This window comes from Crocodylus porosus, unplaced genomic scaffold (assembly GCF_001723895.1).
Source record: "Crocodylus porosus isolate Cpor-Errol unplaced genomic scaffold, CroPor_comp1, whole genome shotgun sequence".
Classification (NCBI taxonomy): domain Eukaryota; kingdom Metazoa; phylum Chordata; order Crocodylia; family Crocodylidae; genus Crocodylus; species Crocodylus porosus.
In genome coordinates this window covers 15,310,520-15,325,791 of record NW_017728924.1, presented here as the reverse complement: position 1 = coordinate 15,325,791, position 15,272 = coordinate 15,310,520, and the positions used below count along the sequence as shown (strand labels likewise).

The following is a 15,272-nucleotide window of genomic DNA, read 5'->3' as shown; positions in this document are numbered from 1 at the left end:
TGGGGCAGCCACATACTCCCAGACCAGAAGCCCTGGCTAGGGCTCCCAGCTGGGGGCGGCAGGGCTGGGTGGGCCCTGCTGTTGTGGGAGCCTGCTGGGCTTCCCTTGGATCCTACTGCCCTTGGTTCAAGGGCAGATAAATGGTCCAAGGGCAGATAAATATTAATTTTCTAAATTTTTTAGGGACCCTGTGGGCCAGATAGAATAGCCTCATGGGCCAGATCTGGCCCGTGGGCCGTGTTTTGCCCACCCCTGAACTAGGCTAAGCTAGAAATCAAGCAGTTGCCTGCCAGACATGTTTTTATGTTTGTGGCAATGGCCACAACCTGTGCCTGGGCTTTGCTTGCATGTGTCATAGGAAGGATACAAGGAGTCTTCTCTTGCCCATCATGCGGAGACCATCACCAATTGCAATTCCAGCACCAACAGTGTCAGGAGTGCTCACGGCTAATGTCCTATTGAGCAGTCCTGCAGAGTTGGGCACAGCAGGGCTGCAAGAGCAGTCCCCAGGATCTGCACTGCAGTTTGGGGAAGAAAGGAACATACACCGTGCCCTGCCGATAGCTCCAAAATGCATTCGATGCAAGCACACTTAAGTAGCTGTTTCATTTTGAGATGCGCAGGAGCTGACTCTTAAAATCCTGTTTCTTGGTCCCTTTCAGCGTGATGAGGTCAGGTGGTAAGGACAGAGTGTGTTGGAAAAGCTGTTGTTCTTAAAAAGTCATTTAGTTTACATCTATCCTAGCTGGTTTTTGCCATAGCTGGGAGCCATTTAAACCAAGACAATACAGGGTATCAGAAGGCAAAAAGCTAATTCTGCCTTTCATACAGATTAATGCAAGAAATGTGCTCTGATCCCACACAGAGCATAGGGAAAAAAGGTCATGATTATAATCAACTGCAGCACTATCACCAACAGTATGGTGGTATTTACCACAGGTAAAACTCACTCCTGATATGGAAGAAAATTCAATCGACAATGATAGGGAGACTAGGAAACTTCCTAATGCTGCCATTTCTGAGCTGATTGTTTGTGAGAGGACAGTACCATATGTATCAAAGGTAAGGTAATTAGTGTACTACCAGTTTAAGAGAAACACAGGAAGTGGTGCTATGGTCGGTCTGTGCACATATATAGAACTGAGCTGCTGCATGCAAAGGGAATTTGAAAAGCCTTGTTATTAAACACCCTGTTTGGTCTCCCCTCAACCTCATTGCAGTCGGCTGTCTAAACCAAGACAGTTTGTTCTGGTGCTGTTGCTGTTGCTGAAATGGTGTGGCATCACAGGAAGTGGACATCAAACAGACCTGTCCCCTCCCTAACACTAGTCCTTGCATATTAAATTGCCGTGATGCAAACTAAGACTGAAGTCATCTTCAGTATAACACCCAACTAGAAGTTACCTAACACTCTGCAAGGATTTAGCAGAGGTCTAACTGGATTCTACTAGTCAGGGCCCATTTCCCTCACTCAGACGTCACTTCCTAGAAAGACAGTTGTTACCATGCACGTTTTCATGTGCATAAATTATAAATGTTAATTGAAAGTTCCTTTGCGAATTGGACTCATCTCCCCATGTGCTTGTAAAGTGCTGTATGTACACTCAGTGCCCATTAAATAATAATAAGAACCAATAATCTTTCTGTTCCACTGATAATTATTTCACAGAAGTGGACATTTCCATTTTGCAGCTTGGCTGGTTTTGCTGCTCAAGGGAAGCATTTTATGTGTGCTTAGAAAATGTATGCTCCAGCATCTCTGCTATTTATATCTTGCCCATATAGGACATATTTGGTAATTATTTTTTTTATTGTTGCTTGCACTGCAGTACATTCCACAACGTATTTAGGCTATACATACCAATTATTAGTACTTTTCATCTCCCACCAGCACACTACTTGGAAACAATAATGGGTAATGAGGAGACCAGGAACTATTCTAGCTGGGTGATAATACAGAGGTTTGCTTTGCACTGTCCTCTGTGCAGTTAGGTGATTTGGATTGACAAGAGAGCCATTGCAGTACAGTTCTTTTCTTTTCCTCCATGCTGTTCCAACAAGTTTAGTTTTGATTTAAATACCCAAACAAATCAGTAAAGCATGAAGGTCATCAAGCCAGATGCCTCTCTGCAAAACAGCAGCAGGAAGAAACGGAGGAAAGATAGCAACAAAAGGTTTTGTTCACTCTGCTGCTCATTCTCTCTCCTCTGCTGCAGCCTGATGATAAGAGCCTTTTCTTCATCTTGGATAGTCTGATAGTATTATCAGCGCACAATGCATGCTATTTAGCTACCTGCAGTGGTGTCGGATCAAGCCATTCACCTAAACCAGTGGCAAAGTAGAGAGTTGTGGGGATACCTAGTTTAAATTACAGCAAGGCCGCATTAACATCCTGGGTCTCTCCTTTTCTCCTTCTGCAGCCTGTTCTCCTTTTCTTTCTGAGGCTTTTGTGGTTTGGATTAATGATCCTGAATGTGTTATGGAGTACTAGGGGATGCTTATGGCTTAGGGTGTGTGAGAGGGACTCGTACTTGTAGACCCTTTTGGAACCAATATGACTATGTGTTTACCTGGCATTGTGAGAGGCTGGACTTCAGACCATAGGTTGCACTGATGCCACTGCATGTATTATGTATGAGTTTGTGCAGCTTCAGTTCTTCACCCTTGCTATTTGCTCTATGTACACGGCATGTCAGCTTTGGATCTTAATCTTTCAATAGAAAAAGAAATTGTGTTTTGTTGCTGAACAGGTAAAGCTGGGAGCCAAGAGGTAAGAGAAGCCATGTTGTTTTTCCAGACAAAAACGGGCTCAGTCTGCAAATTTCCAATCTGGATCCAGATATGAAATTTCAGTACACACCAAAATGTGGGCTGGTTGGGCCATAGGAATTCAGTCCATCTACAATAAACACATAAGATGTTTTCAGAATTGGGAAACCAATTCCAACAGCTCCCCAAATTCAAAGAAATTTGGGGGTTGAGGTTTTGTTGTAAAGATAATGCCCATTTATAAGTTTTAGATTTGGGTTCTGAGTGTGAATTAACTGGAAAGCATGTCTGACGTTTTCTGCCATGGGCTTCTACACAGGACGAGCGATCCTGCAGATTTCACACCTAATTGACCAGAAAGGTAGTGATACAAGAACCTCATGTGGCCAAGTACAGACATTATGTTCTTACCGGTTTAAGGGATCAGAAACCAGTCTATACCCGTAACAGAACAGAAGTTCAGCACACAAAACCAGTGTGGCTGGCTTGCCTATCTTCGCCCTGATCCTGGGGCTTAGAGAGTTGCCAGAGTGATTGGTGGCGCAAACCCACCAATTAGAGACCAGCAGGGGAGGAGGCTCAGGAGGAGTCCACCTCACTTATACATCGAGGTGAGGCGAGGAGCGGACCTAATTGAAAACTGCACTCCACCTCCCCCTGATTGGCTAGTCTTCAATCTTGGGGCGGAGCCCCAAAAGGGTATATAAGGAGCTATGTGAACAGCGGAGGAGATGATGAGGGACAGAGAAGAAAGAAGCCAGGACTAGGGAAGAGTGGGGGAAAAAATACCCAAGGGGCACTTCCAGTTGCCCTGAAAGCCCAAAGACTCCACCTTCGCACGGGAGCGGCAGGTGGCTGCATCCCCAGCCCCTCGCCAAGAGAGAGCACAGCGAGCCGGTGCAGGCTCGTGGGTTTTGGGGGACTGCTATACTCACCTGTTCTGTTATTTGCATGGAGGGTCTGAGAGGGACTGGGATCTTGGGAACCGCTCGAGGTAGCTCAGGTCTCCAACCCTGACATGGGGTTGGAGGGTGCAGGCTTCGCTGCATATAGGATCTGAGAGGGACCGGGACCTTGGGAGCTGCTTGAGGCAGTTTGGGTCTCCAGCCAGCACAAGGTCAGCGCTGGTGCAGATGCCGCTGCACGGTGAGTCATTGTTGGGCCAAGGGCCCTTAGAGCGGGGTGGGGGCAGCTCGGGCCCCATTTCCTGCTGCAGGTGCGAGGGCTCGTGGGCAGTGCAGGCTCCGCAGTGCACCTGTACTGGAGCCCTGGCCGTGGGCACACACGAGGCAGCCCAGGCCCGCAACCTGCTGAGAAGGCCGAGCCATCCAGGCATGTGAACGAGCCACGCACCCAACGTGGGGACTCAGACAGAGTACCTGCTGTAGGAGTGACTTGCTTAGCTGGGGATGAAACCCTGGGAACCCTTGCTGGACCCGACTCGCTGGGAAGTGTGAGTTGTTGGACAAGCGGTTTCCCACCAGGGAGGGACACAGTGGACAGTCCCATCAGAGGGGGTTTATGCTAGAGAGAGAGAGACGCCTCTAGAGGAGGAGGGTATTTGGGATCACCATACATTTTAGAGTGTTTATTAATTGCTTGCTTCGTCTTATATTTGGAGTGGTTATTAAGTGTTTATTGTGCTTTATATTTTGGGGTGCTTACTCATCAATTGTTGGGACATACCTACCCTCTGGGGATCCATGGGCGAGGTTTCTCTCGTGGGTCTTGGGGGACTGTTCTGTTATTTCCTGACATGAATATATTATATGTAAATATTTATCTTCATCACCTATCCAGTTTATTCTATCCCCTCCCCTTTTATTCTGCACCTGAATAAACCATGTATATAGTTAAGATATTGTGTCCTGGTCTTCCTCTATAGAGGCACTGGAGAAGGGGAAGCTGTGAGGAAGCTGCAGTTTCCATCTCCAGCACGTACGCCCTGCTGACCCTTCTCTTCTACTGGAGAGGGGAGTACACACTCCGGTACACCCCAGTTACACCAGTTTATACCCATAACAAAACAGAAGTTTGGCACATAGACTGGTTTTAAAATTGAGGAATCTGGTCTAAGATTGCACCCCCCTCCCCCAAGAGCTAATGTGTGCTCTGTTCACTATTGATTTAAACTACACCGCTTACAAAAAACCTCATAGCTTAGATTGATTCCACCTTGGACTTTTTGAATGTCTGTGCATGGCCTGTAAGTCTAACTCTGAGAGCTGATTTTTGGGTTGCTGGGATTTCCTTGAGTCAGAGCACAGACTCCGTATGATATACAGACTTATCAGTAACCTATCTACCATTTTCCATTTCTCTCTTCTCCTCCATTGCCATTCAATTTCCTTTATCATTTTATTACAGCTTCATCCCTTCTCACCATTTGACACCCTTCCATTATGCTCCCACCTAATGCTGGCATTCCCATCTTAATTAAGAAACAAGGAAATTATAGCATTATAAGAAGCCTGCATAATTAGCCCACTGTATGTCTTATGAAGGTAGTGTGTGCTACTTCTGCTGCTCTGCCATCTTCTTTTGGCATCGTTTGCTCATACTTAGCTGACAAGGTCACTGGGCAGGACTATGCCCTTTATTATATTCTATAAAGCCTCCCACACTAATGAGAACTGCAGATGGTCAGCATCTCTGAAAAATTAGCCTGCTTATTTAGGTACTTAACTACAGACTTAGACCCACATTTGAAGAAAGTTGGGTTATATATCCAAAGTGTTTCCTTTAAACTAAAGGAAATCAGACTGTTATACATTAATAATTGATCAACTATGCTTTTGAATAGAAATTTGAGCTGCATATGTGGCTCTAAGCATTGGAAACAGGGAAGTGTCTTTTTGTTACCTGCACACCCTGAAAAAGGGTCTCTAATGGAAGGGCTAGTATGACCTTCATTGTAAGTGTAGCAATGACAAGATGCCACCATCACATTAAGCCAGACTAAAATGTACACCAAAAGGATTGTGTTTACTCAGTGATCACTAGTTTGCTTTTAAGTATATACATCTTATTTTACCTTATTAAGTATCCCTGATTTGTTTGCTAGACTGCAATGTGTTGAAAAGGAGCTTTGGAATTCATTTAAAAAGTCAGGTTTCAGAGGACGGCTATCAGGTAGAATATATCCCCACATAAATCTCTTTTATTATTTGATTCCTTTCCCCCCAAATAATATTTTCCTTCTGTCTTTTATTCTGTTGTCTTTTAACAAAATATCTTGAATGCAGAAGTCTGAGATCATGCTAATTCAGCTTGTCACATCTGAATAAAGGACAGGGTAACGCAAGGGGTTGCAACCTCTGTGGTTCCATCTGGATACTTTGACTTACACCATGTAGCTAAAAGACAATTTTCTGTGCTGCTTTTGGATGTAGTGGGCAAAAAGCCTTGGATCTGTCCTATGGGGCTTTTGCACAGTAAATACAACAGGGAAATAAGAACCTGTCAGTATTAATGCTTACAAATATTGCTTTATAAACAAAAAATGCCAGGAGTTCTCAGGGAGTTTTGATCTCATCCTTATCCTGGGAGTATATATAGTGCTTTTCCCTCCTCTCCACAAGACATGAAGTAGATGGCTGGAGTTCTTAAAAGGGGTTGATATAAAAATAAAAGTAACTGCAAGTCTTAACTGGTGAGACTACTCATATGACATAGGGTTTCCAGGATTGGAGCCTAGGAAAGAGTATTACAATTGCTTATTCTAGCAACAAAAGAAAAGGCAGCATATGAAGTCAGAGCACAAACACCAGATCCACTTGCAAGCTTTGAGAAAAGTAGATGAATATTAACAGCTTGACTCAAATCCACAGGTTTTATGTAATTAGAAGCCAGGAAAAAGACAAAAAGTACTATGCCTTCAAATGAATACTTTTGCTTACTAACACAGAGCAATTAAACTTCCCACCGCTCCATAGACAGGCTCCAAGCCTGATTTCACATGCACTGCCCTGCCCCTGGATTACGGAGGTGCAACACACCTTTAGTGCACTACACCACGCTCCAGTTCCACTTACCAGGCATCCCCACACCCAGTCACACCTTTTACAGAGATAGTATTTGATCCTGTGAGTAATGCAGCTTCTCATAAGTAGGCTGTGATTGTTGCTCATGGTAAAGGAGATTTCTGAGCCATGTTTCCCTACATATTCAGTACTATATATGAGGACACTGTACAAACATGATTATCCCTCCCTGCATCACAGGAAACAATGAGCAAATTTGGATAACTGGGAGAATGTTTTCTGCAGTCACTGAAGACATAACCCAGTTTGGGATAACAGAGTACTTGGGATTTGGATAATTATGGCTGTTGTAGATTAAAACACAGTCTGAACACTGGATGTCAGCACACACTGAGATCGCATGTACAATGATATGTGCATGTCCAGATCCCCAAGATGCACATAGGTGGTTTTGGCTGCCCTACTTCTGTGCCTTTTCTGCCTGTAGTGCTCAGTATCTATAGGGTCTTATCACCAGACCCATCTTATTTGAACCTCTACAGTGCAGGAACAGCGTACAAAGTAGAAGTATTTATGTTTGCTATATTAATATACATTATGATTTGCAAAGCATCTTAAAGGAGCACTTCACTTGATAAGAATAAAAACCCAAGATCACTGCCCAGAGAATCTTGCAATCTAATTAAAATGAATAAAAGAATATGAAATAAAATCAGGAGACATCTCACAGAAAATAAAAAGCTTGCAGGGTTAACCTAAAGCTGTTGTTTTGCTACCAAGCACTTAAAAATCTTCAAGAAATATGTATCCTAATCAGTGTCTACAATAAGAACATAACTTAATTTCCTGCTATACTTCAAGGTTTATAAACAAACTTTAGGCTCGATTTGTCACAGAAAACAAAAAAAATGGATGAACCTGAAACAGAACCGCAGCTCCAAACAGTCCTCCATCCTTTGGGGTAGTTCGGTAATTTGACCTTGCTAGTGGACCACTCCACAGTCCTTTAATATCCCCCATTGTGGAGATAGTTTAGTCCATAGCTATATTTCATTTTGTGACTTTAGCCATCTCCCAAAAACCCAAAAGAAGAGTCAACAAAATAAGCTTCTGTTTCCACAGGAGCTAAACCATTCCCATGTGTTACATTCCCCTCTTCCTTACTTTAAAAATAACATACCCTGCCTCAATGCACTGATCTGCACCATGACCCACAGTCAGAAGAATGACGCGTCTAAGCAATAACTGCACAATTTGGATGAGTTCTGGTGGTCGAAGCTTTCTGTAGAGCATACGGACCATTCTGCAGAAAGGGAGGACAAGCAAGCTTCTGCTTCTACTGTGTACTGCCATGGGCAGCTGTCCCAGTCACGATGTTGGAGGACTTAAACCTGTGCAGAGGAGGATGGATGCTAGAGAGCTTCCAGAGGGAAATTCAAAGCTGTGCTGGAGACAAATGCAAAAGGCATCTGAGAAATCCTTAGAATTATGTTTCTTAATTGTTCTACTGTCTGCTGTGGGCAACTCATGAAAATTCCCCTCATAGCACTCATATGACTTCCCTGCCAGTGATAAATAATTTTAAACCACACATACTAGCTCTTTCTATTTCCTATATGAAGTCCCTCTCTCATTAAGCCAAACATTTATCATTTTGCATTCTGTATCTTTAATAAAATGTCCTCATCCAATCTATTCCAATCCAGCATTTACAAGCTGGCCCTATTTTTCTTCCCAGTGTCCTTATTTACACCATTCATGCCTTGGCAGGTATGTTTTTATTAGGTCAGCCATTGCTTTGCCAGAGATATATTTGGAAACATTGAACACATGAATTTTGCTGTCATTTTTGCTAACGTATTCGAGTGAGAGGTTCTGTCTCTCAAATCCTCATTTTTCTGCAATAATTATGGGCAACTTTTCTCAAACCTTCTTTGGTTTGATTACAACTATGAGATAACAGTTGTCTTCCATTTTGTCTTGGGAGATCGCAGAACGCTGTTCTGCCTGTCTACTGTGCATAGATATTACCACCTCTCAGAGAAGTAGAATATCGCTGCTGCCTCCTACCGCACAACAACACTATACAAAAGACTGTGACTAGGAAAAATACCAGAGCCTGCTATTAATATGGTTCCATCAACTTAAACAGATAGCATGTGAACTGGTCCAAGATACTGAAAGAAAACATTTCCATTCTTGTGAAAATTGATGTGGTTTATTAAGTTACTGAAAGTGTGTAATGCCTCCATTTTACATTTCATACATTTATTTCACTTAGCAGCCAAGAAAACCATGCCAGACCACTGGCTCCTATACAAGCACTGACCACTCCAGATGCTTCCCAACTTACAAGATCACTCTTCTCTAAGGTCTTCAAAGTGCAGCTAAATCAAGGCCCTAACTATTAAATGTATTCTTGGCTCACGTGACTCTTGCTAGCTCTGAAGGGTCAAGATAGCCTCTCTCACAATAACTTCTATGGGATAACTTGTGGGATTTATTGGAAATCACTGGAACTTGTATCAGTATGGTCACGACTTCAGAAAGCACGCACAGGATGCTTGCAAAATGTGTGCGCGCTTTTCACCTTGCACGAACACAGTTGTGTATATCAGTGTTATCTGGCATCAAGGTCCTTTGCTAAATTACAAGCTGTAATGTGCAGAAAGATTCCTGCACTTAGATGCAACCAAGTGGTGATAATTTGAGAGATAATGCATCACATAAACTAGCTTCATTACCCACTCCTTTACTTCATGTCACTCATGAATGGTGGAGCCACCTGGCTCCCCCTATTTTATGAAGATAAATCCCATTGTCTTTTGACTTGTCATCATAACATATTCCCTCTGTGTTCATCCAATGTTGGCATTTCTATCACGTCTAGAAAAGTATTTAGATGAGGGACCCAACGGTGCGTAACACGCTCCGTGCTGCTTTTTTAGAACATTCAAATCTTCTCAAGTTGACAAGGCCCAGAAATGTACTGAAATGTAATCACGTGTTTGCATTGTGTTTGCTCTCTCAGCAAAATGCAGTGTTTTCCACGAGCAGACATGGACGATGTTTTTGCAATAAAAAAAAAAGAAAAACAAAAAGCACAAGCTGCGTGGAGAAAAATCGATGTCTAGATTGCCTCAGGTGGATTGCCTACTGTTCCTGAATGGAGCCTGAATGAACTTTGTCCAAAAATCATAAAATGTTTGCATTGCCATTGGTTGAAAGTCCTTGAAATCATGTACTGGCTTTGTGCTTGCTTTCCTTACTGAGCCTTCTGTAGTCATTCTGTGGCAGCATGCTGTGTGCATGCAGGACTTTTCTGACAACGAAGACCTAAACTCTGCATTTGGCAGAAACAGTTTACATTTTCCTTTCTCCAGCCTCATTACAAAAGCAGATTCAGCACACACATGGAAAGATCTATCCTGGTACTAGCTGAGGGAGTGTGCACTCACGTGTGGGAGGAAGGTGGGGGGAGAGGCAATTATATTGCTCAGCAGCAAATTCAGTGGCTCATTATGAAGTGGCATTGATGAGACCTGAAGCAAACACTGCTCGCTCCATTTCAGAGAAATTGAGAGGTTAAAAATGACTTCCTCCCCTGTTCATTTTGCAAGCAAGTTCTCAGTCTACTCTGGAGACCGGCATGTGACTTTTCTTTGAAACATTTCATGAGAGGGACAGCACCACTTCCTAGGGTTCCTGAGCACCGTGCTTGTTGTATGTCTTCGTTGTACATCCTCAAGAAAAAGGCTATTAAGAAAAGATGCTCTATGGAGCAGCCAATGCAGAACCGGGAAGGTTTAGTTACTCTCTGTAAAGACAGGTTAAGAAAATGAACTATAATCACAAAGCTCAACAGATGTTAATGAATAGTAGATAGGGAACACATCCACTTCTGTGACCCTTGGAAGACATAGAGGAAAAACATCTTCCCATAAGGAATACTGTAAGGCACAAATGAAGAAATGTCAGTATTTAAAAAATGAGCCACTTGCAGGCTCAGTGGTGCTGCATCAGGACAGCTTGGAGCTGATTATCTCTTTTTTATATTTTCCCAGCAAATGTCACTGCGCTCAGTGGGTATTGCTGTATTACAGATTAAGTAACAAAGAAGTAATCTATACCATTCCCAACATAGCTACTGCAAGCATTACCGTCATGAGCCATGGCAGGGAACAATGATTTTGCCTAGCTAGAGCTTGATGAGTTTAGTGCTTAGACCACAGAGCTTTTGCAAACAGAGAGAGATCATGATCAAAGTATTCACTGTTTCTGGTTGCTCCATGCACAACGATTTTCAATTTATGAATTATTTACAAATTATTCTAATATTGGTTATTTATGATATGTGGCTGTCTAAGTTAAATGGTATTCTTTTTGTTATTCTATTGCACAGGTAGCCAACCTGCATCATGAGTGCCACAAGTGGCATGGGTAGCCTCAGTGTGCGGCACATGGCGGATCAAAGAGGAGAAAGGCAGCACAGTGGCAGATAGGGCAGAGAGCAGAAACCAAAGCAGCAGATCAGGCAGGGAGTACAGGAGAGGGAGCAGAAGGCAGAGCAGCAGATGGGGCAGGGGAAGGGAATCAGAGTGGCATTCGGTGGGGGTGTGGGACTGCTTTATAGCGTGGCTGGCAAAAAGGTCGGCCCCCACTGTTCTGCTGGATGAGTGGAACTCTTTGAATAGGAGAATAAGGATTATTAAATAACTAAGTGGGCAGCAAATGCTTCTCTTCTCAGATTTGGCCTTTGTGAAGCCTATCTGAAGCCAAACAGAGAGAGGATGCAAAAGCATGTCAAAGATGCTGCCTGTGTATTCTCCATATCCCACACCAGTGATTCCAGAAATGAAAAGGGAACGCATTGAATAGAGAGACACTATAAAAGTCCTGACGCAGGCTGAAAAACAGTATATTCTTGCCACGAACCATTTTCCCAGTTGGTAGCAAGATTAAGGGTTTCGATATTTCCACTCCTTTAATGGGAGTTGGATCACAGGTTCAGACGTATCACAGACTAATGAAGTCTCAGAGGTGGGGTCTGTTTTCAGTGTGATCAACTAGCTGGGACTAGCTTGTGAGCACTGGCCACTGTCTTTGGAGCATGCAGACATAAGCAAGCAAACAGAGTCCCGACACTGTCATATATGTCCGGAGAAGGGTGGGAGCTCCCCCTGTGCTGCCCCCGCATACGTTTCCCACATGCTTCTATCTGACTGGCTGACTGAGGGCACAAACTTCTACCAGACACATTTTGGGCTTCTGTCATCACAGAAAACCCACAATGTCAGGACCTGCCCAGCCCTATGAAAGTACCTGGACCCTTCTACTTCATTTCCCAGCTGTCCAACTGAGCGTGCTCAGTGGGTACACGCACACTTGCGCATCCAGAACTGAAAAACCAACAGTAAGCCCCCAAAATGGCAATTATATGACAGTGTGTGTGCTCTTAGGCTTTAGGAACAGGAAGTAAAATAGAATTTAGCCCTTTGGCTCTTGTTCCCTTTCCCAAACCATCCAACACGGCACCACCCTACGACATCAAGAGCCAGGGATGATAATCAACCAAACTTACACGTTCCCTCTCTGCTTTTTACCTATCTGAACACCATCACAAGGTTTAGGCTCCCTTTAGGCTCATGTGGAAATTAACTGAAGATCCTTAACAAAACACAGAGCAGTGCCTTTCAAGGATCATAGACTGAGTAACTGTAGTTACTGAAGTCCTACCCGAATACCCAATGTGCCTCAGAGAACTGGAAAAGTCTGCAACTGGGTCCACAGTGTGTGACAACTCTGAGGTCAGGTTTTGCTTTCTACACAAATGCTCTCGGACTCATTGATTTCAGAGATGCACCACAGGCACAGGCAGTTATAGAATCGATTTGCATTTCACTTTGAAATGGACTGATTTCTACAGGACTATTATGGAATCAAAATGACAGGATTGGTCCCTTGCACAAATGAGGAAGGTGGCTCTGGCTAAGAAACACTGGGAATGAGGGAACAGGACGCCAGAAAACAGGTAAAATAAAGAGTGAAGAAACATTTGAAAATGCAACCAGCCCGCTGCATTCTGTGTTTCTTCTGTACTATGGAGTAAGCAAGCTGTTAATGACAAAGTGATTAATACTCCTGAGGTAGAGAATCAGAGAAGACAAGGACAGTTAGCAGGCTATAGCCCGCTGCAATCACATAGCATTAGAGTTGAACATAGCAGCCCATGTGAGCCTAGAAACTAACAGATTCAGCCTAGTGAATGGAAATTCCAGCATACCGCTAGTCAGGAAATACTGAGATGTGCATGTGCTACGTGTAAAGCAGACACATCTTGCAGAAGAGAACATCAGAAAAGGAAGAGGAGGAGAGCACTTACAGCAATGAGCTGGTAGGAGTTGTTCATCATGGCTATGAGCATGTTCAACAGCACAACCAGGGAGATAACATTGTAGGTTCCAAACATGGTGGCCCCAACAAATTCGGTGAACTCATGGCGGGCTTTCACATTGGTGACGTAGAGATTCAGCAGACCGAACACAGACCAGAAGAGTGACTGGAGGGTCTCAAAAAGTCTGCAAAAGACAAACGGCACATTAATACTTGTTGTTGGGAGAAGGAACATACTTAGGTCTCATACTGATTGCAGAGGGCTATATGAGCCTTGCTGTAGTGAAGGTGAGTACTGAAGTGGTCTGCACTGCTTTTGCACTGGGTTGAGTATGCAAAAGAGCAACACTTATTTCCCCTTTTGAGGGGAAGGGCGTGTGGAAGAGAGAGTTGTGCCTTGATTATACTGGTGTCTGCCCTCTTCTGAGTGTTGACTGGCACTTGGGATGTCCATTGAGGGTGCAATGCCCAAGTTCATAACTGCCCCTGAATATATGTGTGTGCACACATGCATGCATACACACACACACACACACACACAAACACACACAGGATCAGACTATCTGGTCCTCCTTGCCATGATATATATGGCAAAAAGGAGTAGATAATATATATATTTGAAGGAGCATTCCTGCATATATAGTTTGTACAACGGTTCCTGATTAAGACACCATGTAATAAAGGGAGGTATTATATATATTATACACATGCGTTAAAAATGTTGAAGCATAAACTCCCCTGTTAATAATAGTGGTGTGAGTTCTAAAGAAGTCAGCAGCAGTCTGGGCAAACCAAAACCACAGGTCAAAACACCTCCCTTTATTACACAGTGTCTTCATCAGGCACAGTTGTACAAACTATATACGCAGTAAGCTCATTCTTTACCACTGACATCCAAAACGGCCACATCTTACTAGTTCACAGCTATGCTGCATTAAAGGCAGAAGGTGAAGAATATTATATCCTGTTAAAACTCCAGGATTAATATAGAGAGCATGCAGTAACCTCAGCAGAAATTTAACCAGGATAGTGGGATTAGGATTCTTACTCTGGGTTCTACCATCATAATTGGTCAGGAACCTGAATTCATGCCACATTGCAGGATAATATTGGAACAATTGATCAGTACTGAGTCAGGAGAAAGTGTGTCATCTAATTAATACAGCATGACAAGTTTTTCTTATGACTCCTCCATCCAAAGACCAAGTCGACCTGACCTCACTTAGGTCTAGAGCTGATGAGATCATACTAGGTTTCTATGGCTTCACCCATAGACAACAGACCTTTTGCAATCATAGCAAATACATAATCAGCATTCCGAAACATGATGCCACTTGGGTATTGTTGTGGCAAGACTCTAAAAATGGGTGCTTTGCATTTAAGACTTTGGTTTTTTTGGCCTGGAGTCAGCAGACACGTGAAAAAAATACTACAGTAAAAACTAGTAAATATACATTATGCTATTTTGCCTAAGCTTGAAAAACTAGCAATCTGTGGTGTTTGCCCAGGTTCCTTTTGAATTCTTTAGCACTCACACCACTATTATCAACAGGGGAGTTTGTGCTTTAACATTTTTAATGCACACACTACAATCTAATTATTTTATACCATGGGCCAAATTATAAAGTCTCCATTAAAGCAAAACACCCAATGATTTCAGCAACCTGAATTCTGCAAGAGGATTTTTCATTGAATAAAGAATGTTTAAAAACAGAATAAGGATTAATAATTTTTAAGGTAAAGCAATATATAAGACACTGTGTCATGCATGTAAAATCAATATATAAGGAAGTCATTAAAGACAGTCATTATGGGGAACCTTATCATCATAAGACTACAACCTATAATAAATGGTGTGCCAATAAATCCAGCTGCGTAACCCAACTCTTATCAAATGGAGCCAAAAAAAAAATGTTCAAGAGTCCACAGGAGGCTAATAAAAGGGACTAGCTGTCCAATTCAACTAGATAAAAAATCAGAAAAGGAGAGAAAGGCAAGGACAAACCCAGTTGTGCGGAAAAGGAAAAGGTTAAGAATGAACCATCCAAAATAAATGGGTGTTGAAGCACAGGGATCACCAAGGACCTGCTGGGGGGCTTTATGTCTGGATGATTCACCATAAAGCAT

At 43.0% G+C, this 15,272-nt stretch overlaps 1 protein-coding gene across 1 annotated transcript in view; it reads right to left on the bottom strand.

Moving 5' to 3' along the window:
* TRPC5 (transient receptor potential cation channel subfamily C member 5) overlaps nt 1–15,272 on the bottom strand; it is a 113,656-nt gene that overhangs the window by 26,980 nt on the left and 71,404 nt on the right. The window contains exon 6 of the mRNA XM_019540388.1: nt 13,135–13,330. Within this exon, the coding sequence (XP_019395933.1) occupies nt 13,135–13,330 (196 nt within the window). The remainder of the gene's footprint in view (nt 1–13,134; nt 13,331–15,272) is intronic.